Below are 25991 nucleotides of genomic sequence, written 5' to 3'. Positions count from 1 at the left end.
CGAGATTCCATCTCGTCGATTTTATCGTTTACCTCTAATATCTCGACGATCCAAGATTCACGCGAAATTACGTCCGCTTAAACGCGCGTTGTCGCCAGTGAGTCGTGTTTTCTCGTAATGGCAGTCGACTGTACTTTCTCCGCTACTGCGGTCACAATCTGGCTTTACGTAACTGACAATGAACCTTTCAGGCGTGGTCGTATAATCCAACCCTCGGAAACTAGAATGCCGAGCTTTTCGCGCGAGTCTCGAGCAAAACGAATGAAAACAAAGGAGAAGGAAAAGGATCTTCTCCGAGCGCGGCATGTCTTTTCACGATAGAAAAAACCTTTTGAAATCTCTTGGTCGCTATTGTTCTTTCGACTTTGAAATCTTATCTTTCACCAGGCAATTCCTGAACCTATTCGAGACGGAGATTCGTTGCAGAGAAACGACGGTATTTGCGACGCGCGGTTATCTTCCTCGCTTTTCCAGAAGAACGCTTTCTTTATCGCGTTTGATTCCTCAACGTGCTTCTTTCTTCGCAGTGTCGGACGCCAGTGGCCGTTATTCATCGCAATTCCATTTCGGGAACGGTTTCTGGCTTGGTTCGAGCACCCTCTGCAAAGAGCTAAACGCCACCAGAGGAAGTATTCGCCAGGAACTCGACGATACTCCGCCCTATGCGTTGAAATTTCACGTAGCGAGGATGTACTTGACGTTGCCCAAGGAACTCGAATTCTCGGTAAGTACCCCTGCTTCCTTCTTCCCGATCGTTTCAACCTTTCCATCGTTGACTCTTGTCTTCGTCGGATAAATTCGCGGAGAATTATCGTTTTGCACAAAGGTATTCCTAAGTCGTTTAATTAAACCATCCTTTAACCAGCCTTCGTAAGTCGAATAGCGCGATAGCTCTGATAGCGAATAAATTATTAGACGGATTAATTAAACGCATAGTTCCAAGAAACGGGCTTCGGCAAACATACGGAACGTTTATTCTCCGAACGGAATTAATCGACGAATAATTAATCGCAAACGATTGTTTAGCCTCTGTTAATATTTACGAGTCGAAGAATCCGCCGACTGCGTCGTCTTTGCCCGCGCGACGAGATTAATAAAGCGAATTATTTATACGGCAAGAGAGAAAATTAACGCAACTACTGCGACAACCTGACGATTATTAGCGTTTTGATAGTAGCGTAAATACTTGAAGAACTTTGTCGCTACCAAGAATCCGAGTTGCATCATTTAGCTTAATCAGATTACACGGCGCTCCGTATTTCGCGATTCTAGGGAAACAACCCCGTGCTTCGTAGTTATTTTCCTTCCTTGTTACGACGCGTCTGGCGCGAGAATCAAGCTAATCAGGATAGAAACGCTGCAAGGTGGATATCGTTCTTGGAATGCTACTCGAAGATCGAGAAGCCGAGCTAAAGAGTAGCACGTGGGAAATCTAAGACGCGGGAAGTTCTCGCGTGGCGAAAATCAACGACTTCTCCTGTAACAGAGTAGTCGATAGTTGATCTTTCACGGTGTCCACTAAGGTAGTTCCTAGAAATCGTTTACAACGCGACCGATACCGAAGAGTTTCTACATGGGAAGATTATCGCGAGTATAGCAGATTCGGCTATACGTTGGACAGGTTCAAAATCGTTTCGTGACTTTCCCGTCAGACGTGCGGTGGGTGGCATGATCGCGCTGGAAAAACGGGTAGCAGAAACAGATCGAGCAACGAAGGGAGAAAACCTAGAAAGAAATTGAATTTTAAAAGCCCGTCGAACTTTGAGGCAGTTTGAGAATCATGGCGCAAAGTAAACCGAGCGAAATACAAGCGCATAAAAGTTTAATTAATCTTGAAATTGAATCTTCCTGCTCTGATTTATCTTGCGATTCAGCGTCTGAAATTTAATTAAGACGCCTCGATAGTTCTTTTCCTGTTTCTTCGTATCTCGGCGACGTAATTTCATCCTTGTCGAGCCACATCGTAGATCGAACTAGAACCAATTTGTTTTCAGACAAGACAAGTATTTTTGGGTCTTTGCCTGCCAGCTACGTGCGACCAAGCATCCCTGACCTCGATGCTAAGAGCGAACGCCGATCGAGTCGAACGAGAAGGTAACTCGACTTATCGATCGACCGGCCCGAAGATCCACATCGTTGCGGTGAAATCTGTGCCTTCGAGCAATTACAACCCTTGGCGCGATCCCAAGTCGTACGTTCTCTCGTAAGTAATGCAAGAACTTTTCTTTCGCCGTCGCCTGCGTAAATCGTAAGTCGACCGATCAAATTTTCCACCGAAATCCACCATCCGATAATCTATCGCGCGATCTCAATTATTTTTTCGTTTGCGAGGCTGTCGCGTTTATCGGCTTCGTTCCACTAGATTGCCAGCTCGAAGAAACCAACGCATTTTCTTATATCAGCTTTTGGTCACGAGAAAATAATTGCAAAGGTCGAAAGAAACTTCGAACGACGGATAAAAGTCGCTGAGAAGTCGGAGAGACGGCGTAATCGCGTGGAACAAGATATCGCGAGATATTACGGGACAAGTATCTTTGATCAACGAGAATTTCTATGCATGACGCTCTTACGCGAATTCGTGTCTATTTACTTACGTAAAAAATATTCGAACGTTTCCGCGTATGAAGCAACTACGCGATGAGGATATACGTATGTATTTAAATACTCGTAAAAGATCAGTCGCGCGGTTTAGCCGCAGTTAAACTCCGACAAGACAATTTTTAAGACCCGGTTGCATTTGCAAAGCTCGTTCCACGTATTTCAAGCCATTAGCTAACCACGAGTTTCTGCGGTTTAACTTTTCGTGGTCAAATTACGAAATTTCAGAATTCGAAATACGAGCATGCTCGGTGCAACGCAATCAGTGACTGACGTCTCAACGAAATTACGGTAATTACGAAATTCCATTGAAGACCTAACAACGCGTAGAAATATATTTTTTTTTTTTTGCCGCGATTTCTTCAGTTACACGACCGGAATTTGCGCAATGGTTACATTCACTTCGATAACTTAGCACGAATAACTTACACACGCGTTCACGTAACTATGTGTCGAGATGGCTAGCTAACTTGCAGTAACATTACGATATGTTCTAATGTATTAGCTTATATAAGAAAAACTTTTCCTCGTTGTCCGATTAGACGCGTGTCTCCGCTCGTGTAAAAGGGAATTCGCGCGAAGAAACAAAACAAAATTAAGTTCTCTTAATCGTCGGTTACAAGTGCCTATTTTTAAGCGATATACGAAGAAAAGCGAGCTCGACGGTTTTTCATCCTGCACGCGTATAATCCGATAGCTCGTTAACTTTCTTGTTCCTAAAAGCAGCGTCCAAGGCATTAGGGTAGGTGGTAGTATTTTTAATTGTACGACGTTGTAAATTCGTCTAGTTACAGCGAGCCTATATCACAGGTTTATTGTCCGTACGATAGCACGCTTAATGATCCATCACGGCGCATGTACGCAAGCTCGTTCGTCTACGCGCGCGATACTCTTTCTGTACTTTTTTCTGGAGTGGAATTACGATCTCCGCGTAAACCATCGCTGCAAAACTTTTTTAGAACGCGACGCGAAAACGCTCGCACCGATCCAGTCTATCGCGACATTCCCTTTCGCACAACTCGACAATTTTCTGAAAAAGTAGATTTCTTGGAAAAAATATGTTGCTACATCCGTTCTACTTTTGAGTAGTTACGACAAATTGAAAGAAAAGATCGAACACGCCTCGATGGAATATTACGCGAGTCGTGTCACTGTTACACGAAAGCGCCATAGAACAACGATCGCATCAATGACAGCCCGAACAAAAGAAAAATACGAAAAATACGCTGCACGCAGATCGTTGGTTGGGTACTTGCACAACTTAGATTCATATTCACCGTGTCCGTGGCGACGCCAGAACGGTTTTTGCAAAGCCGTCGGATCGCGAATTATGCAACGCGGCCGCGTTGCTACTTTAACAACTCAACTCGAAAGTTGTACCAAAAGACATTTAACTTTCGAACGTCATCCGCCGATTTTTCCTGGAGAAACTTGCCTTCGGATCTGAGATGATATCTCGTAGCGATTTTATCGCCGCGTCCTTGTACCGGGCCAATTAAATCTCGATAAACAACGTTATGTCACCGGAGGAAAGAGCGGGAGAAAGCGAGAGATTGGTAATCGATGCGAATCTCTAAATGCATTCGAGGATCGTTGTTGGATCGAAGATGGAAACGAGCTCGTGTCCTTGCCTGAAAATTCTTCTTCAAACGATCGTGCTAAGAGGAATTACTCTGCGTAAATCACAACGAATACAAAGCAACGTCGTATACATCCGACCGTCGAATACCTCGTTACTTTGTACAGAATTTTTCGCGAGTTTCGAACAGCGGCTTGATTCGCCACGATGAACTTTGATAGATGCCGAGAGAGGGAGAGCGCCTTTATCGCGTGCCAACGACTTAAGTCGCTCTCGGTAAAACGAGAAACTATGCAAAATGAACGAAAGATCGACGATCACGTAAATACCGGAGAAAGCTCGCCGCGTCGCTCTACTTCCGCTAAAAATAGTAAAAGTCCGATCTTAATCGAAAAACTTGGGTCATAAATATTCGAATTGTTCGGCTGTACTTGGTTCGCCGCTCGATGAACAGAACCAGCAGCAAGATGCTTGCAAAGGGTTCACTACCTTCAAACTTGTAATTTTCTTCTAACTGCAAATTACGTCAGTGTTAACCTGCTGCAACTATAAATAGGAATTCGCACCTCGACGCGTCCTTGCACGCGATGCATATATACCTGTTAACTATAATACAACAAGTAGCGCGTCCAAGTTCCAAGGCAAGTTACAATCTTATGGCCTTAAAACGATCGCCGTTTAGATAAGATCGTGCACCTCGAGATTATTAAGCTCCATCCACAACAGCCGCTAGATCTTTCAGCTTTCGTCTAAGGTCAGGGTTACGATCCTCTTTCTTACCAACTTCTCGTAGAATTGTTCGAATTGATCGATTTCCTCGATATTCCGAATCAAAAGATTGCGACCTGTTTATTTATAGCTTAGTCGTTGCAAAAATGTACGTACGTTTCGACGTATCCACGTTCGAAGAAAGTGTTTTGAACAAACTACACGATTGTTGCAAATACCATCGGTATTTGCATCGATGTATTGGCAATTTCGTTGCTTTGCAGATTGCGCAAGTATATAGGTTTTAATCGTCCATTTACGATGATCTTTTTACACTCTCTCCCTCTCTCGATGAAGCACGTATTTATATTAGCGATGAACCGGTTTACAGCAATTATGCAATGAGCATTGCATTTGCAGTTTAATGAACGTGAGAGCGATTCCAAGCCCGTGTTTACATCGCATCAAATGAGATCAAAGCTCTCGAATTGGACACCCTGTCCGACTTCTAAATAGATACATTCTAGAGTTTCGCTTCTTCCGGTGATCGATTTGATGGGAAATTCGTGTTAGAACGCGTATCGGCAGGTGTGCACGGTTGCACGTGTGCCTTGAATGTATTACGCAAGATCATAGAAAGGCTGAAAGCGTCGACACGAGAAAGTAGATTCGCTATTGTGTGCATTCCACTCGAAGGCGGAATTGATTCGACGCGCGTCTCTCTACCGATTCGCGACCGATTTTAATCGTTCAACGTCCAGAAGAGGGTACCACGGCCACCGGTTTTCTCACATTAAGGTTAGAATTGCTCCACCTGGATCGATTTTGAAAGCTGTTTGCCGGATCGAACGATCGTTTCAGCAGAAATTACATAAAGGGTATCGAAATACGATTACGGAATGGTGAAGTTTTATCGCGTTAATACCGCTAACTTCGCTCTAACGTACCATCGAATAACATATACACTCGTTATGCAAAGGAGCCAGCGAATCTGCAATGAAAATGCACGCATAATCGTCCGGATTTAATTACACGAAAATGCAAGAAACGACGCATAATAAGGGCCGACTCGATGAATAAGCGAATCACTGCTGCGCGCGTTCTTAGATAATTTACATTTATGAATAAAATTAGATGAAAAGTTCTGCACGCTGTCCAACAACAAAAAACTGTATTGCCACAATTCTTCATTTGCATGTATTAACGGTCGAGAAAGGAAAAGTACGAACGGAGTACTGAGATAACGCCGTGCGGAACGAAATCTTATTCGTGGGATACAAAGTATGACGAACATAGTACGTAGGGAATCATGACGGACGAAATCAAATTGCGCTTATTATCCTTAGGATTCTCAAGCATCGTGTTGTCAAGGAGATGTCATATTGGACCTTCGATTCGACTCGGAGTAGCCAGTTTTCTCGAGGGATAAAGACGTTGCACGGTTCAATTTCTGGATAAATTGAAAATTTTTACCGTCGCGTTACGGTTACGTCCCCGAGAGATTCGGATAAAGGTTCTGGAAGCTTGGTAAAAGTACCTAATCTTCGACCTAGAAACGATCCTATATAAGTAACGCATTAACCGAAAGTTTCCAGCCGGTTTCGATGCTTTTCGGACACGAGGATGAAACTGCTTTACCAACTTTCACGGTAATTCTACTCTTCTTTTTTTTCCTCGATTTTCCTTCGATGACCTTTCATCGGACATGCGAACAAACTACCTCGTGACTCCAGAAAAATCTCGAAATAAATAGGAGAAATGAAAATGAGTCACGGCATAATTTAAATCTGGCAAGTTTTATACCGCTGCTTCTCGTCGTAATATAAAATGACGACGAGAGAGTCCCCTTAAAGCCGAAGGAAAAACTTGTCCCCCGTTTTCTTCTCCCCCAGCGCATCGTGATTCGCGTTTAAGGGCCTATTAACGTAGAAAAATGACGAACTTTTTGTCGTTTGTCCCGCGTCAAGCGGAATAAGCTTTCTTTCTTCCTCCAACTTTGACAAAACGAAATACTTTACTTACGATTACCCGGTTCTGGCATACTTCGCCTTCTGTTCCTAGTTGTACCGTGAGTCGATCCCTCGAGTATCGATTTCTTTGTTCTCTGCCATAGCTCGCTACATTAACTGGAAAAAATGAGAAAGAGAAAGACGAGCATTATTTACTGTTCACTTTCCCCCGGGAGGAGGAACGCTTGATGGAAAGAATGTTTTCCGCGAAGCGTCATTGCACGTCGATTAAAAAGGTTAAGCAAGGAAAGAAAGTCACGAAGTCGATATTGCACGGTGAACCTGATTGCGCTTCATCGCATTTTTCCTAGTATAACGGAACGTTAATTATCCAAATTAATTATCGTACATTTCGCTGTCGTATAAAATGAAACGTTTCTGTATCAAGCAGTAACAGAAGCCTTCGAATAAAAATGTGGCAAGTTCTTTCAAGTTTTATTCTCGTTCCCCCGTTACAATTTTCTTTTAACCGATGATCCGATGATCGATCGTACCGTTAATCGTTCCGACGATCAATGTTCTACCATATATTCAAAAGTAATTCTTCAATGAATCACGAACTACGAAATAAACCTCGAAACGACCAATTCCCAGTTAGAGTGATTGAGTCGTTACGAATCTTTATGACCGACGTAAAGTCGCCGTTGACGGGTAATGATTCCGCAGGTGGTTCGATTTTGTGGGAAGCGTTCCGGAAATCTGGAACACGCGCTATACATAAATCTCCCAAACTTTATTGGTTTTCTTTCGTCTGTATCGATGTACTTGGCTTCTATCGATGCTTAGAAATATTTGCTATGTGGCGACCTTTAAAAATCCTGCGAGAAATCTACCGTTACGTATCATGTAACCGCGTTATAAATATTTATCGGCGACCTGGTTAATTCGCTCCTTGGTCGTCTATTATTTTAATTTTGAAAAAAATTTATTTGATCTTTAAAATCTAAATTTATTATCAATTCGCATTGGAACTTGTGTCATAAATTTTCGATAATGTAAAACCGTTCGTACGTTTAATAGCAGTAACATCGCTATCGAGGATAGACGTAACGTAATTACTTTATAGAGATGTTAATTGCATTCGCAGTGTTCATGTTTGGTCATGCTCGTTTAGATTACCTCACGTTTCAAATTGATCGATGGATATGATAAAAATTATTGCGGCTAAATATGCTTAACCGTACAATTCGTAATTCGTTTAATGCCCAGTTCTACTTCCTAAGAAATACGAGCGATTAGCTGTTCGTAAACCTGAATTATTATTGTAGGATTTTCTTATTTATTTGGAATGGATTAAACAGGAAACGATGGTTATTTAACGTGAACTAAATACATTAATGTGCCATGACTAAGACAACTAAATAGTTCATTTACAACCGCCGTCACCACCGTTCCAACGCTCTCTCTCTCAAGCGGACCATCCTCCTCGACAACGTTGACAACACTCTCTGACGACGCTGACAACACTCTGATTTCTCAACTAACTATTAACTGTTAATTCGTCTTTCTCCCTTAACCCTTTCGCTTCGGTGGTCCAATTCGCCGAAGTACTGTCACTGAACGGAAACGCGCGCCAGAAATACGCACAGTGTGCGTGATTGCTGTATATACGTTTTCCCAAGTCTTAAATAACAATAATTCTTGTAAGAACCGTATATGAAATATTGTTTCACTGTCAATGGATTTAATAGATCCTTTAGCATGAAACAGTATACGATCGTTTCAATAACGAGCAACTTTAAGAAATGATTAGTCCAATATGTCAATAAAATCAGCAGAAAATGTTCTGCCGATAACGAAAAAATATACTATCGACTACAAATAGCACTTCGTCGTCTCGTGGTCGCTGCCTATATGCTGCGCTCGAAGCGAAAGGGCTAATCCATGGCCATGGTCTCATAAGCCTTTTTCCGCGTAACTGTTCTACCGAAGGATCCACGACACACTGATGAGTCTGTCGGCACTTCGGCTTTCTCGCAATATTGTTTATGATTCACCCGATATTTCTTAGGCCATTTATCCACGATACTACATTATTTATACGTATAATGGAGGCAACTGTTTACAGGGGTATCAGCGTAGGTTAATCGCGTTTTAAAACGAGCAGCGAAATGTTGTGGAAAAAGGAGCAGGAGACGGAAAACGAATATGCCACGGCAAATTTCCTATATCCCTTCGTGATTTAAGAGCGGTTTAGCGGTACTACTATCAATTTTACATTTTAATATACGCTTTAACGCTTCGCTGTAATCTCCTCGATATAATTCCAACCTGTCGAAGAAATGTAAATTTGTCCGATAAAAAGATTGCTCCATTAAAATTATCATCGCGAAAGAGACAGCTTATGGAGGTAACGTTGCAATTAGTTTTCTCGAATCATCCTCTAAAGATACGTTTCTTTAATTCATCCTCTTTTGCACGTTACGTTCGCGAAATATATTTCCGGCTGGTTTTTCAGAGGAGTCGCAGGCGCGATACTATTTCTGATGATCTGTGCGACTATGTACGAGTACAGAACACGAGTACAACCGAATGTCAAGGATGTGGAATCATCCAGCGTATCGAATAACAACGAGAGACTGAGCAATTTTTCCAACAAAAATCTAAACCAAGATGGCGAAGTGATCCAAGAAAATGGGGAGGAGCTGATCGAAAAGGGGAAGAACTTGCAAAAAGAATCGCCTGATCGTTCTGAAAAGGAGAGCAAGAAAGGTGACGCATGCTCGGCGGTTCGTGTTACTCGCTAATAATCTTTTGATCCTCTAACAGTTTTCTTTCTCGTCGATTTCTTTTCAGGCTTCTGGCTAACGTGTCTAACAGCTTTCGATCCTATCGCGAACGGCAGCAAGATTGTTAGCACCGAACCTGCCGCGAGAGATAGCCTGACTTGTCTACATGGGCTCAGAGTGTTCTCGCTGGGATGGGTGGTCATGGTGCACACTTATCTTCAAGTCTTCTCCATCGCTGGTAAAGTAATCCTCCCTTTTCAGAAACAACATCACCATGTTCGAGTAACATCGGTGAACGTCCGTTTGGACCATTTTGGGCGACGATGTTTTAGTAGATCTCGAGTGATTTTCTGATCGCTATAATTTACGAGTACGAGAAACATTGCTGTTAGTCGTTCGTGAAAATAATAATTGTCGTAATCGCGACGTCGCTATTAAGAACACCGAGAATCATCCTAATCGACGATAGATGAGCTTCGATGGAAAAAGATTACAGGCAATTAGAATTTAGAGTAGCTTTCACGGTTGGAAAAATTGTTTATTAATATAGATCCGATTAATTTCTCTGTGCAACTTATTGCGATGTAACGAAATATGTATACCGGTCTGCTGGTTCACCGTAATCGAATTTTCTTCGTCTCTGTATAGCGTGTTAACCCGAATTTTCTCTGATAATTTCAAGATGAGATGACTTTCTCTATCGCCTTACAGAGAATAAAACCCTGCGTTCGGTGACAGAGCGGAATTTTATGTTCCAAACTATCAGCAACGCCACCTTCTCCGTAGACACATTTTTCTTCATCAGGTAAGAGACATCCGGTGACAAGTACCCTCGTTACGAGATAATCGATCGCCCAATCCATACGAATGCGACTGTTTCAGTGGCTTGTTAGTTACGATCCTCTTCTATCGGTCTTCCGGTAGCTTGAAAAATGACAAGGGCATTTTCTGGAAGACATGTTTCACCAAATTTATCATCATGATCCTCTACAGATTTATAAGGTAAAAAAGATCGAACTATTCTACGATACAAAAACAGAACGGATTAAAATTGTAAAAGTGTCGCACGTGGTTCTATTCAAAGTGGATAGCGAAAAAATTCCACGATAAAATCCGATACAAGATTTGATCGAGCATACAAATTTCAAATAAGGAGAAATCTCTTCCAATAAACGACTGTCGAATCTCGGTCAAGCAAATTCGCATACCGATCTGTTTCCGTTTTCTTTTACCAAGATTGACACCGGCGTATCTCTTCGTTCTGGGAATAAACGAGATCGCCATCAAGTATGCGCTGTCAAGGACGGTGTTCTCGCCAGTGATCGTCGACCATTTGACATGCGAAAAGTTTTGGTGGAGAAACGCATTGTACCTTAACTCGCTCTACCCTCGTACCGAGATGGTAAGGATATTGGATCAACTTTTCTACCATTTAGAAAATTAATAGACTCGTTAGCGAATTAACAGCCTCGTTGATTAATATTGACGTAGCGCTTAACCCGAACGCAAATACAATTAAATGAAAGAACGACGATGCATAGCGAGAGGAGGATGCGGCAAAATTTCAAGGAGGAAGTACGAGTCGCGGAGATTACGGGACGGGAAGGTGTCAGCGTCTCGATCGTTTTCCGATAATTAATTCTATCGTTCGGGAGAAAGTTCCAAAGTGCCGGGACAACGCGCGGAGTGTCTAACCGTTCTAGAATTAATTTCATCGTCCATGAGAAAGAGTGGGTTAATCATTGGTTAAACAGCCAACCGTTTGCTTTCTCAGATTTCAAAGACCTGTAGCGAGAAATTACGAGCTGCCACCGTCAAACCAAAGGAAAAGATCGTGAAAACGGTTCTACTTGATCGAACAATCCGCTAGTACGACGTTTGATCCATTAGCTATCAAGTTTTTCTCGGCTATAGATTTTCCGTGGACCAAATATTTCTTTTCCGACACTCGCCGATAGTATGACCCATTCTCAGTACGTTGAACCTTCGCGCGATTATCCTATGAATACTTGATTAACAACTTTCCAGTGTATGCTGTGGAGCTGGTATATGGCGAACGACACACAGTTCTACGTTCTCGGAATACTTTTGCTTCTTCTATCTATCAAATACCTGAAGGTCATCACCGTCGTGATTTTGCTATTGATCGCCTCTTCGTGGTTTACCACCTTCTCCGTCGCCTATTCCAACGATTACATCGCCAGGTAATTAATTCGTTAAATGTTAAAAACTTGTCGATTGCACGTATGCAAATACGTTCCGGTTTACCTCTGTTCAACAGTGAAATCCCGTCGTCCCCTCTTTTTCTCCTTTTCGTCGCGTGTCGTTTAGACTGGATTTAACGGTACTCGATTTATAAATGAAACACCACCGCTTTAAATTTTGACCCGTTATAATTAAACGTCAGATTTCTAGCTTTGCGAACGGTTATAACGCGATTACTCGCTAATTATAATAACTTAGCGAGCCCCGTACTTTCCACTTATACCCCATTTGCCGGCTATCTCCGCCGCGTAAATCTTCATTCTGTCTTTTTGTTTCTCCCCCGGTTAGAATCCAAGAACCGTTTGCGCTTTTCGACGAGCTGTACGATAAACCTTGGCTGAGAGCTGGGCCTTACTTCGTTGGCATCATCACCGGTTACATTTTGTTCAGAACGAATTGCAAATTGAAATTGCCTCTGGTAAGTAGCTTAATCCGGCACCTTAATAAGATAAAATGCTCCGTTTGATCTCAGAAAGTGAAACGTAAATTCCCCTTCGTGGACCAACGTGGCAGATATCCCGACGAGTTTAAAATTAAGAAAACCTGTTCCAGTTAATCTCTGATAAATTATTTGGTTGTCAGCTGATACTCGTAACCGAAACGAGATCGAGCGAGCGAGCGAGCGAGCTTAAACGCCACTGTTGCAGATCGTACGAGTAATCGGCTGGGTATTATCTACTGCCATAATGTTCTCGGTAGTTTACGGTCTATATCCCGGAAACTTAACCGTGCCGGTGAGTTCCGTGTACGCCGCCTTAGGACACACCGCCTGGGCGATTGGTGTATCCTTCATCGTGATTCAATGCTGCACCGGGTACGCTAGAATGATCGACAGTCTGCTGTCGCTCAGACTGATATATCCGCTATCGAGGTTGACTTACTGCGCGTACTTGGTGCATCCTGTCATCATGATGGTCACTGTATCCCAGATGGATGGCCCGCTTCACCTTCACAATAATATCGTGGTAAGTCTACGTAGAACGAACCAGATCTCTTCGGGTCCAAACGACGACAATGCCTGCTTAGATGAATTTCAAAGTGTCAGATGGTTCGAATCGGAACGACTTCTAGTCCGTGAATCAGACTTAAACAACTATTTTTACCTTCGCACTTTCCCAAGATGCTCACTTTTCATATGGTTTTCCAGCTGATCTTGTACTTTGGCAATCTGGTCGCCTCCTACTTGATGTCGTTCTGCATTTCCATCGCGTTCGAGGCGCCCATCGTCAATCTGCTCAAGATCGCTTTCATATCGAAGAAGAGGATAAGATAGAGAAAGACCGAACGTAGCGTATCGCGCGATCGACGCTAGGTAATGGACGTTTCGATCTTTCTCGCAATAGGCTCGTTATTAAAAAACCTGCTATCGACTTCCTTGTTCCTCAGGATTTAATCGTAGCTCTCCAGCGGAAGAGGAAAGAATCCCCGACTTTCTGGCGGATATTTTCGGGACAAAGATAAAAGCCGCTTTCGTGCATCTATTTTTCACGACAGTGATACAATACGCTGCTTTGACGATTTAGACGATGCGAAATCAATGCGATTTCGTCGTACTTAATAGGAATATGTTTGCATAGACGCTTATGACTGTCGTAAAGTATAAATCAAAGGCAAATGCGTCTTCCGTAGAATACAGGCGATCAAAGGCGTATTAAATTCGTAATTTCGCAGAAAAAGCGGGCGTTCATCTTGTCTCGCTCTTCGTTCGTGTCATGAGCGTGAGAGAGATTCTTCGTATCGCCGATACAATAGGCCTCTCGCGTATTATTTTATACGATTCCAATAGCGTTTCTACCGTTGATCGCGATCATGTGCCACGAGAATATTTACAATTGATGCAGTAAGGAGACTTGGACGAAAGTTGGAAATCGAGCGAAGATCGAAAGAAGAAACGATCAGAAGCCGTTCCCAGCCACCGCTAGTCCAGTTCAACGAAAGCAGAAGAAATTGGAAAACGATAAAGGCGGCGAAGCAATTGTAGCTTAAGACCGAACTTTAAATAACTAAGATCAATAGCACACCTGTTCGCGAGTGTCGATAACGAAAGAAAATGTTTGTACAAAAAATTGTAAAAAGCGTACTAGTTTCGTTTTAAACGTACTAGTATTTTCCGAGCGACGAATATATCGTCTGTGTGTGCGGCACAGCGACAGAAATAGAAAAGCGCGTTAAACTTAGATCGAAGAAAAGATAAATCGATATTTGCGCGATCTCTGACGCTGTTTCACGCTTGGACGAAATTTAATGTTAGTCGGACGTGATTCATTTAAAGTCGCGTTGCTTCGTTAAATTACAAAAAGCAGTTGAAAAACGAGTACGTTTTTCACGTCATTCTTTCTTAGATATTAACTCGATACACGCCTGTTTACCGCAAAAAGAAAAGAAAAACTGTCGTCACGTAGGCGTTATAACTGTTAGAAAAAAGAAAAATATTATGCAAAGCGCGCCGAATCTCTTCTGCTGCCAACGGCTAAATTAAAAATCACTGAAGCGTAATTGATATTTAGAGTAAAAGATTAATCGTAAAAAAGTGTTTCTAGTTTACTCGTGAACCAACATTCGCTGTGTTTCGCCACACGGCTGCAAAAAGTAAGCTTACCTTTTTTTCATCCTTTAGCGTAAAAACGTAACGGAAAAAGCAAATAAATATATGCGGGCAGAAACGAGCACGAAGGGAAATATGTAAACAGCGCACGGAGTAATTCTGGCCTGGTACTCGTGCACGCGTGTTCGATCTTTGCGTGGTGCTACGTGCTCGGAAGCACACGATTAGTAATGCAATTAACGTCCCGTCAATTACGGCCGTATAACGTCCATTTCACGCGATTATCGCAACGCGACCGACTGTCTCGCACTTGCATCATCTGTCGCGTATATCAATGCCATGACGTTTGCCTTCTCTTTCTGCGTATTCTTCAAACCTGCTTATAAATCTCACTACTTTCCCTTTCACTTTTTCATTTTTCACTTCCTCTTTGGCGATACTTTGATTCACTTCGCGATTCCGCTATTTCGACACCATTATTAAACTATTTACAGCGCAGTGTCGAAAAATCTTCGAGCAAAGATCGCGACGTATTTTCCAGGAAATTCTAGTTCCATTCCAGTCGCGTAGAATCCAGAGAATCCAAGATCAGAGTTGTCTAGTACGGTTTACGATTTATCGCGAAACTGTAGCCATCAAACGGTAGTCAGAAATCGAAATGACATGCTCGCGACTCGAGCCAAACCGAAATTCCGCAAACTGTCTTCCACGCGCCTTTTCTCGTTCCGCGTTTAATAACGATTACCAAAAAAATCAATGGAACTTTTACGAGCCGGAACGTTCGGAAATCGAATATCGTGGAATATGATTTTCGAGGCAGTCAAATTTCCAAGTGATTTTAGAAGCGAATTTTCATCTCCGAAATAGCAATATCCGATAACTGGAATCGAAGGTTGGAAAGAAATGAGACGAGAAGAGTAAAAATTTACGAGGATCCTCGGTCGGATAACTAGTTCGTTAATGGAATCGAATGCAAATCAGGCAGGGCTGTATTTCGTATTTGTAGTCGAGCAAATAGATACGGTTAATCGGCATAGTCGGCCCGACAGCAACCAGAGTCTAATGCTAATACAAGTACGAGCATCCCTCCATTGACAATCCAATTTACGTATATATCCTGTGTAGCTTCTAAAGTGCATCGTCTAAATCGAATTCGAAATGCGCGTCGGTTTTCGGCCGACTTCTCGACCATCGTTTTAATCGAGCAAATACCGTGCAACGAATAACGATTTAATGCGTTAACGAAGATTATTAATGGAACGTTGCATGTCGTTAATCAGTTGCGGATAACGAATCGGACGATATGATCGGTAATTTAGGATCGAATATTTTATACTCGCTCGTTAGAGGCGGTAACAAGTTGTGTGCAACTTCGACCCGGTTAATTTTTCATTGTTCTCTCAATTATTCGCATACGTGTAACGTTCGTGGCTGGAAAGTTTCGCAAACTTTCGATGTTTCGATCATCGAATTTATGTTATTCTCAACTACTGCTCCATTTAATCTACTCGTAATTCTACTCGTTATTCTCAACTCGATTTTCAAAAGTTACGCGTTTCATGCACGTTCTATTGAAACGATATACATATGCATGCATGTACACGTACATATACAGATACGATATAGGTATACAATAAGTACATAGATATAAAAGTTTGGTACGGTTAATGTCTAAATATTTTCGCCAGCCGCTATATTCGGGTCATTGGTCAGAGGTGAATATCCAAGGCGAATACGATGTTACGGTATAAGCGCATCCCTATCGCATCCCGTCCGTTTCAAGTGATTTCGCGGTTGCACGTGTCAGCTCGCGTACAGGCTCGCGTATGCATAGAAGGCCGTGCTTTGCTGCAGGTGTACCCGTTTTAGTATTGTCACGCAAACGTCATCGGATTAAGTTGGCGACGTAAGCGAAAGATGAACAAACGATAACGTAATAGTACGAGCTAGACGCCTCGTTAACCGAATCGATATACAGTGCGTTAATCATCGCGCGTACCTCTCTGCGTCCAACCGGTTAATGCGCACGCACCTATTGTCTCTAGCTAATTAAGGCTTCGACGGGCATTCCGGTTAATGGTCTCGTCTAAATAATTCATCGTTGATGAAATGGAACGTATTTCCGATCGTGCAAGTAATAATCCAGTTTCAGCGAGATGAACGCACCTGTATTTTCCTCGTTTCGGTAAAAATATTTCCGGGACAGCACAGAACAGGGAAATGCCGCGCGTATTCCAAAATATTTCGTTTTAAAGGAGATATATTCGTATCGATATGCACAGCCGGAAATATACGTATGCTAGTACCGAGAACGAATAAGAATGCCATGCTCTTGCAACCATTTCCGTCCCTATTTCGTCCAATTTGTTCTTATTCGCGTTTCGAATCCATCACCGACCGATACCAAGGATGTTGGAGAAAATTTTACATACTTTCTGTGATTTCATTTGTTCGTACGTATGTTGAAAAGTGGAAACGTCCAAGATGAACTGTATCCGACGTCTGTTTCGCGAATTCGCGCTGAAACCAGGCCGTCCTCGTGAAATAATTGGAGCAAAGTTATGTATGATATATGAACAGGCCTATTTTCGACGAGTTACTGGAGCAAGGACTGCTTAACGAGGTACGGAAGCGGAAGATCTTAACGCTTTCGCTGCTATGTTTTACTGCCGATTGTACGTGCAGCGCACGGTCGTTGACGATTTACATTGTTACACGGGTCCAAAGTTAAAGGAAAGCTTTATCGGAAAAGTGGAACGAGGCAGAAAGGGGCTGCAACAACGGAAAGAACTGCAGTCCGAGGAAGTCGTCGATCAAGGTACCTGAACGAAGATGAATTAATCAGAAGCTCGCGATATCGAAAACACGTAAAGGAGAGTATCGAAGAAATTGGTGGTGGCGCAGGCGCGGGGAACGTGGCGCGCAGCAAGAGCCGCATTTTCACGAGCAGTTGGCCTAAAGGCGTCGCAGATCGAGCACGCGAAACACGAGTCGCCCAGTATCGGTCAAAAGACACGAGGTTTCGCGTGACGTCGCTATCCCAACTTGCAGATAAGTGTTTTCGAAATACCAAAAACTTATTTCGCTTGGACCCGATTAACGATAAATATTCCGAAAATAATCGACTATCGATTTGAATATCGTCGAAATGCTCGCGGAAACAATTTGACCGTTCGCGTAAGCTACGATGTACGATGGTTTTCGATCGTGAGCGGAACGTATCAAATTTTCTGGAAGGTCGAAGGAAGCCACGATCAATCGTCCATGGATAGGACCAGCCTGCGCGATACGTGAAATTTGGTCGCGGTGAAGTATTTCGAACAGGACGCGAAACGTGACGCGAAACGTGACTCGACTCGAAGTAACGAGATCGCGCAAGTCCCAGGGTTCGACCAACTTTCCCAGACGCACTGACGTGGTACATCGTGCCGTTGACAAGCAAGCAAGCAATGTACTCCTCTTCCGATCTTCCTACGACGTCGCATCGATTCAAAAGTAAATAGAATAAATAGAAACACGTGTCATCGAGAAGAATCTAAAATCCAAGTTCCGGATAAACTTGAAATACGAACACCAGCGAAAAACGTTTCCTGCCAGTAATACAACAAGCAACGCATCGAAAGAAATTTAGCGGTCGTATTTATCGATAGACAAAGATCGCAATGCTGTCCGAATAAATATCGCGCGACTCGGCCTATATAGAACTTTAAAGACGTTCGTCTCGGCCTGATCTACGAATTAACCGCTGATCTATCCAAGCCGAGAAACAACTGTTCATTCAAGATATTCACCGGTCAATGAATCGAACGAATCTCTGCATTGCCAACAGAAGTCCGGCCAAGTTGGACCAAACTCGATCGCTGGAACGATGAACAACCAAGGATTTAGCATCGAAAAAACGTGCACAATCCGGCCAGTTTACACCGTATAAATTGTCTGCCAGCTAAAACACGAAGGTACGAGCATTGCTTAAACGCGTTAAATAGCCGCGAAAAAGGGACAAGGGGGACCGCTGTCAAACGTTTTCGAAAGATACGGTATTCGAGTTTAGCGAATCGATTGTGCTCGTCGCGAGCTAGCGTGTGCCGCGTCGTTCGTATGCATGGAACCATCGTTTCATATTCTTTTCACTTCATCGACGCAGCTTAGCGTCAACTGTTCGGGTCCCCGCATTTCATACTGATGTATCGGCTTTCGATAGTCAATTTCACTGGTAATTCACGACACCGGGGGTTTTATACGGGACCCGGGCTTTGTTCTCCGTTCGCCGTTGTTCTATGATCTATCGATAATATACATAATCCACCTTTACATCCATCGAACTTATTCCGTTTCCTGGAAATTTGCCCGTTCACGAATTTCTAGCGACGAGCCTTCGTACACTTTATTTTTATTGCTCGAACGGCATTAATTTCGACGTTTTATTTGCTGCAGTGTACTCGTTGGCGTCGTTAGGAAGAGAACGTTACGAGAGACTGCGATCGATATTGCGTTAATTTTGGGGAATTCTCATAGCGAATAAACCAGATAATCCAAATGTGTTCCAACTTTTTAAAACGCACGGCTCTGTCTGCTTTTTTCGAACCTCGTGGTTGGGCATATCGCGACCTGATTACATCGACACACCCTCCACACCTCTACATCAACGAATCGCTCGAAACCTTCTTTCTACCTTTATTAAATTCTACTCGTATCATGTTAGGGAACCACTGGTTCGATCGAATTCTCTCTAAAGACAAAATATCTACTAAAAAAAAATTGCGTATTAATTGTCATTCTCGTTACTGCAAAATATAGTTGCTACTAGACGATGCGTAAAGATAAAAAAATAACGAAATGTTGATCGCTCTGGTACTAATTTTAGGATTCTATTTGTACGAACAGATATTCCCGAATATTCTCCCTAGATGAATCAGATAGAAGATACTCCGTAAATATTTTCTTTTTCTTCCTAAAGAATTCCGTTTATGCGAATATGTTAATCAGCCGGCTGTTCGATCGCTGCCGCTCCAGCGATACTGCTGAATAAATAAACGCTGTACAGACGGATTTTTTGATACGTTGGGTCTGGAAACTATGAGCAGGTTGCTTTATTAAAACAGGATTCGGGTTATTTATCTTCGTTTGCGTTCGAAATTAAAAGGGACACGAGCGACTTCGATCGAGCCGACCCGGAGTGAAAAGGAAACGCGTATACCGCGTAGAATGCAACGGTCGATGCAACTAGTCGGAGATATTCTTGGAAAGAGTTGGTCGAGTACCAGGTACAGATCGGGACGCGGTGCGCTATCTACGTGCATCGTCCATTCGATTTAATTATCTGAAACTCGACCGCGCTCGTTCTTTCCAGCCGAATGAAATCGATACGTAGGCAGCGAGAAGAACCGTTTGAATATTATTGCGCGAATCGACCACCGACAGCATCTCGATATACATTAGCGTTGATTCAAAAGCGGGTATCGCTTAGGAATCGGCAAACACGAACCGACCGATGCTTGTCAATCGATAATTTTACGTCCATCGTGCTTTCGCGTTCACTAGTCCATAATGGAGATGGTAGAATTCTTTGCCAAGCAGGCTACGGTTTCACAAAGTAATTTCCTGTTTCTATCGAGACTCGTAATGGTTTTAAGTTTCGAGTTCCACTTAAGTGAAATTCCATCTAAAATTGACCGAGACGAGGTCACAAGGTTAGCGAGTGGCGGTGCGCGATTCTCGAATTTAGAGATTCTGTACACTCTTGGGCATCGTTTCTGCCCAAGAAAGGAAAAACGTGGCTTCGCCGCGAGCAGAATTTTCAAAGGGTCACCTCGTATTATGCAAATCGCCGTATCGCGTCACGCTCATTTCGACCAGAAAGTTGCGAAAACTCGGACCGCGCCTTAAACCGAATACGCGTATGGAAAATTTCGTAGGATTAAATTTCGTAGGAATAGGGGTGAAACGAGAAAGCCGAGTCGGAGCTTTAATTTGGCTCGCGTTTTTGTTTCCGCGTTTCGTCGGAGGTCAAACTTTGTTAAAACTTCGTCAGACCGGCGAATCCGATTGCTAACAACTAGTCGGAATCGCACTCGGTGTTTTCTGTCTCTAAGAATTGCCCTGCTTTAACGAGCGTTATACTCGCGACGGTAGCAATAAGATTATAAATCGCTAACTTTTATTAGTAGCGTTCTTGTTTTCGAAAGATTTCGGATTCGTTCGTTTGCCTCGAGTTTCCTCCGCTTTCCCTTTCTATTTTCTTCTTCCGACAGTAAACACGCGGCGCTCTGCTATTATATCGTTTCATCGTGGTCGAGCTTTTGTCTCTACGAAACAAGAAACTAAGGACATTGATTTCTGTTCCTTCGATTCTCCCTTTCTCCGCAAATTATACGCGTTGCACCATCGAATTTCCTCGGAACACGTACGTACACCTTGATTCAACCTTGATTTATCACGAGCATCGTAAACATTAGTAACGCACCGACGAGCAGTTCCCTAAATATATCGTTCTGTTTGTTCCATTTCCTTCTCCGTAATTTATTTCTATTTACTCGCTCGTCCAGAGAAACGATCATCTAAACGCAAAAAAAGATTGCGTGTCGTCGTAGCTGCTGCCGAAAATATACTCGACCGTTCGTCGATTTGCCCGCAAAGATATTTTTCGTGATTTTCAAATGGTTCGCGTTGAATTTTTCTTCCATTTACAATCCAGATTTCGCTTTGAAACTTTTCGTGTACCGGAACGTAAATATTTCACGTTCCGAGTGAAATGCAAACTAAGTGAGAATGAATAAACCGCGATAACAAGTAGACCAGCAACGGACCAAGCTTTCGTTCAAATTGCAATGCGCTTTTCGCCAATAACACTCACCAAACACCGATAGAGTCTAGTAAGAGTCCGAAGTAATTACGATATAACTGTTTTAGAACCATCTAATCGTTCCTCCATCTTGGAAATTATATCCAATACGCTTAGATAAGACGACGACTTTCGTCATCATCCGTAAATTCTAGAAATTATCCGAACGAAACACTTTCCCAATATCAAAATTTCTAACGAATATTTCTCTTATCCAAAACCTTCTAACTTGATAACTAACTCTCTAGTCCTTTAACGATCTTGCGATTATCGAGCTCGATGAAACAAAAAAAAAAAGACTTTCCGCGGGGAAAAGCCTTGTAACGTCGAATAAGCTGATAGAACTAAATTATAGAAACCGGAAAAACGCGAGAACACGTGCAATTGGCATAAACTTGCTTAGTTCTGGGTCATCCGAGCGCCATAATTTACAATTTTCAAAAGTCCACGTGCGCATCAACTTTCTAATATCTTACACGCAACGTTCGTTTTCTCTTCCTATTAATTTTCTGTTCCATTTCTTTCCCGCGAACTTTCATATTTCGAGAAATAACAGCAGAAAAGAAGAAATAGACATCTGTTTCTTCTGGTTTGTAATTGAAACTGAACAATAGCGTAGCGTGAACGAATTACAGACTTTAGCACTTACTCTCTGAATGCGGTTATTAATAAAGCTCTACATAAAAACGAGAAAGTAGGAGAGAGAGAGAGAGAGAGAGAGAGAGGAGAGTAGTTTCCATCGCGACTGAGATTACAAATTCGCCTTCGTTCCAAAGGGGGATAAATTGCTTTTATGTGCTAATAAATGTTGCATTTATGTGCTATTGTCAAAAGGATAACGCACCACGTAGTGCGAAAGTGAGGGAATCGATGCGGAGAACAGGATTTCTGTTTTCGAAGATAAAGAACAACGAATTTTATCGAAATCCAAGGTACATCCGATACTTTGATCTAAGAAATCCGAGGGATTTAAATAAGAAACGTCAAATTCTAATTCTGCGAACTGTTTGAATCGACGGAATCGTGAATGATAAGATCAGCGGAAAGTTCAGTCTTTCGATCTGCAGTAAAATTAGATTCTGAAGAATTTAAGAGGAAATAATGCGCCAGAGAAGGTTCATGAATATTCTCATTGAACCCTTGAAAGCCCTCGAATGACAAAGATTCGAGCGCGAAAAGAATATTAAATATTAAACATTAAATATTAAGTATCCTAAGTAAGAAAGGGATTCGGAAATTTTTGCACGCGTAGCACATCGCAAAATATGTTCCTGACGAAAAACGATTACGCCTGCCAATGTATGTTTACGAAGCGACGCGAGCGGACGGATAATCCATAATGCGTCACGTTGGTGAAAGATGCGGGAAGAAAGAAGAGAATTTTTGCTAAAGAACATTTGCTAAGATCCGGTCGCGTATCCAGAGCAGAAAATTGGTACGCTTTCTTACATATTTCAGGATGAAAGGGCGGTGGCCTTTCCGTAGAGACGAAATCTTCGACAAGAATGTATTACCATCCGTGCCAGAATTTCAGGTCGTCTTTATACGAGCTAGTTGGTACGTGAAACGAGCACTCCGAACAAGCTAAAAAATACAACAACGTCGCGGTATAGTAGCTACACGTTTGCTCTGGTTAAATTAAAAATTTGAACGAACACTGCCTCGCCAACTACGAGAACCGGGAATTGTATTTTCTCCCTTGCCTCTAGCCATTCTTCGATATTCGCTGTTTCGACGCAGACGCGGCAGAAATATGCCTAACCAAGGAATCGATTCGAATAAATTTTAATTAATTCCACCGATGCGATATAGAGACGCAGCTGTCGTCTCCTCGCTCGAGACGGAAACCGATCCCCTGTGTTTCGTTGCCATTTCGGTACAAGTCGCACAATCGAATGCGATACATACGTGCATATACATATGTACATGTACAGACAGTTAATTACAGCTGCTGGAAAAGTCCAGGAGAACCGCACAGCTTCTAAATTTCCTGCCGCCCTATTTTCTATTCCTTTGATATCGAACAACGGATAGGAACGTAAAATAAGAAAAAGCAACGGATAGAACGAATAAAGCCTGGAACCTTCAACGTTCAAACTCTAGCAATAATCCAGCGTTGGCCCGTAACGCCATGAAATAGGAAACGGAATGTCGTTTGACGTAGATGGGATTCGAGAACGACCCGGCTGGGTAGAAATATCCTTTACAAAATGCTCGAGTGAAAGCAAGAAAACAGAAGAGGCAGAGCAACGGGGATGGAAAGACTGTCAGTTGCTCTCCCAAGGGCGCTTTCAACCCCTATTTCGAGCATCGTGAGAGGGACTAACGAGACTACGGTAACAGTGTTCTATTTCAACGATTCTGTCTCCTCTTTTTGGCTTTGTGGTTTTGGACGCGAGTACCGTTTACAACTGCGAGAATCGCCACGAATGAGACGATCTGTAAATAGTATTTCAAATAGAAGAGACCTAATTAATGATATCTACCGTGGGCGCATCCATTGGGTATAACGCGAAAATCGCGATGTTACAGATGGCGCGTTCGCTCGTTAATGACACGTAAAGCGACACCGTTCATATCGATCGCGAATCTTAACACGGTCCATTAAGGAAGCTCTTAGTTACTTTAAACGAACTGCACTGATAGCGACTATCTGAATCGGTCACGAGAACCGGCGCGATCAAAATCACGGACACTTGCAGCACCCGATAAACGATATCACTGAAACAGCAGATACGGAGAGAGAAAAAGAGGCGGAGAGAGACGGTGGAGCAGAAGAAAAGGGAACGAAGGGAGCGGAAGTAGCGCAACGTGGACCGATGACCGAGTACGATATAATAGAATCGGCTAGGCTTTTCCACGTGACAAAGAGAGACAACTGAAAAGCGAACCGTTGTGGAACGCCGAGATAGATGAAACTAAACGTTCCGACTGTTTCTGTTCGTCCTGTTTTGTCTTTTCCATCTGTATCGTTCCTCGTTTCCATCGACTTCCTTTTTTCGTATCGGCTGGACACGCGGAAATGAATTGGTCGCCTGGTAATGTCCTACTAATCGATCACATCGTTCGGTCGATTCGCGATGAAAATACGATATCGCGTTCGCCTATCTTTTCATACAATCATCGTGGCGCATCAGTCAGTGATAATAGACGGTGGTTCGCCTCTGAAAAGGTATGATCAACTGCAGACGGAATGAAAAGCGTTCGTTCTTCTCGTCGGGAGAAAACGGGAAAGCTGGAGAAAACAAGGAGAGACAACTATCTGTCTTCTTTATAGAATGCTTGGAACAGCGATTTACCTCGGTTTCATATCTACTTCCTCTATCGATATCGATTAATTAACGCATTTCTGATCCGCGTCTTTACCGACTCTTATCGAGATAGAACTATCAAAGGCGAATCAGCCGGCTAAAGTTGACTGGGGTGAAGCGAGTGTATCAATGTGGTTAGTCTTTATGCGCCAATTATCTTCGTTGGGATACAAAAGGCATCGAATCTTTCTCATTTTTTTTTCCTCGATTTGTCAGAGCGAGATCTATTGTATTTGCAGGTCAAAGTTCGCCAGTGGAAAGAAGATAGAACCCGATAGATTTATTCGAGCGCATATCAACGATTCATTGTTCCGATTCAACGTCCTTTTTATTCCTCGCTCGATGGATTTCTTCGCGCCTATTCAAATCTCATGCCGTAAGCTCTCCGATCGAGAATCCGTCCCGTGACGTTATCTACTTCGGAACTCGTTGGGAACCTCGTACCGTGTCTAGAACGAACCTTGGCTAAAAAAAATCACTTGGTTTTTCTCTCAGAATATTCGGATTATTCGATAAAGGCTTGACTGCCGATCTTTGTCCTTCGATTTGACCGTCGTGTTCCTCGCGAAAATGCCTCGACGAAGGCTTTAATCTCCCAGACGATTACATACGTAGTTTCGATCAATCGAATCAGACATACCGAGCTGATGACTATTAATGTGCTAATCGGCGGAGCATCGAGAGCCTTTTTTCCAGATATTATGATCTCGTTAACCCAGTTTTCGAAACCGTCGGACCGCGTTCGGTAAATCAGAATCGCGCTAACGAGACGATACAACGTGTCCTAACGGGTACGTAGCTATTCGTTTCCTTCCTCTTCCACTCATTCAAGGGCAACACGGTACATTATTTTTGAGGCCTGTACTATAGTAAAAAATGCCTCTGGCTATACATATAGAAACATTCTTAAAACGCGAGCTTTTCACGCGCTCGGAACACCGTTCGACGAATCACGCTCCACTGGTTTCACCGAGTAATTTAGCTGCAAGCGTCAAGAATGGTTGGTTTAGCTTTCCAAGGACACGCTGATAAAGGAATCTCACAGACTGATAATTGCGGTTCCAAAAATGTGGCGCGACTACGCGCCAGGTCAAAGACGAATAAAGGAAGAATACCTAGCGACGAAAGTGAAGTTATCTAGGCCAATGGTGGAACATATAACAAGAGCAGAAGTTTTCTGACACGTGGCAAGTAAACTCGTAATTTCTTCGTACACGCCATCTTTCATTTTCTCAGCGTAATATGTTCGTTCTTTGGAAACTTTAATAAATACGACATCAACCAATTTCGGTATAAACATCGCATTTGTGCGACAAGCGCAAGTTTATTACGAGCGTAATAAATTACACGCAGGGTTTCGTGAAATTTATTAAATCATTTTTTTTTTTTTTTTTTTTACCGAGAGA

General features: G+C 42.7%; 2 protein-coding genes across 5 annotated transcripts in view; both read left to right on the top strand.

Annotated features, from left to right (window-relative positions):
* Nucleotides 1–18323, top strand: part of LOC100646896 (nose resistant to fluoxetine protein 6) — a 23518-nt gene extending 5195 nt beyond the window's left edge. The window contains exons 3-14 of the mRNA XM_048404341.1: nucleotides 528–724; nucleotides 1995–2203; nucleotides 9353–9606; nucleotides 9691–9861; nucleotides 10335–10428; nucleotides 10506–10625; nucleotides 10860–11025; nucleotides 11652–11827; nucleotides 12177–12306; nucleotides 12536–12853; nucleotides 13036–13200; nucleotides 13275–18323. Coding sequence (XP_048260298.1) covers nucleotides 528–724; nucleotides 1995–2203; nucleotides 9353–9606; nucleotides 9691–9861; nucleotides 10335–10428; nucleotides 10506–10625; nucleotides 10860–11025; nucleotides 11652–11827; nucleotides 12177–12306; nucleotides 12536–12853; nucleotides 13036–13161 — 1961 coding nt within the window. The 3' untranslated portion in view covers nucleotides 13162–13200; nucleotides 13275–18323. The remainder of the gene's footprint in view (nucleotides 1–527; nucleotides 725–1994; nucleotides 2204–9352; nucleotides 9607–9690; nucleotides 9862–10334; nucleotides 10429–10505; nucleotides 10626–10859; nucleotides 11026–11651; nucleotides 11828–12176; nucleotides 12307–12535; nucleotides 12854–13035; nucleotides 13201–13274) is intronic.
* Nucleotides 17389–25991, top strand: part of LOC100648354 — a 25046-nt gene continuing 16443 nt past the window's right edge. The window contains exon 1 of one of the 4 annotated variants that reach the window (XM_048404345.1): nucleotides 17389–18389. The gene's annotated coding sequence lies outside the window, so the exon portion shown is untranslated. Of the gene's footprint in view, nucleotides 18390–22052; nucleotides 25773–25991 lie in introns of those variants that run through there. The other 3 variants (XM_048404344.1, XM_012320794.3, XM_048404346.1) reach the window with 3 other exon arrangements.

This window comes from Bombus terrestris, chromosome 3, assembly GCF_910591885.1.
Source record: "Bombus terrestris chromosome 3, iyBomTerr1.2, whole genome shotgun sequence".
NCBI classification, from domain to species: Eukaryota; Metazoa; Arthropoda; class Insecta; order Hymenoptera; family Apidae; genus Bombus; species Bombus terrestris.
The sequence above is the reverse complement of the archived record's forward strand: the minus strand, read 5'-3'. Positions and strand labels throughout refer to the sequence as shown.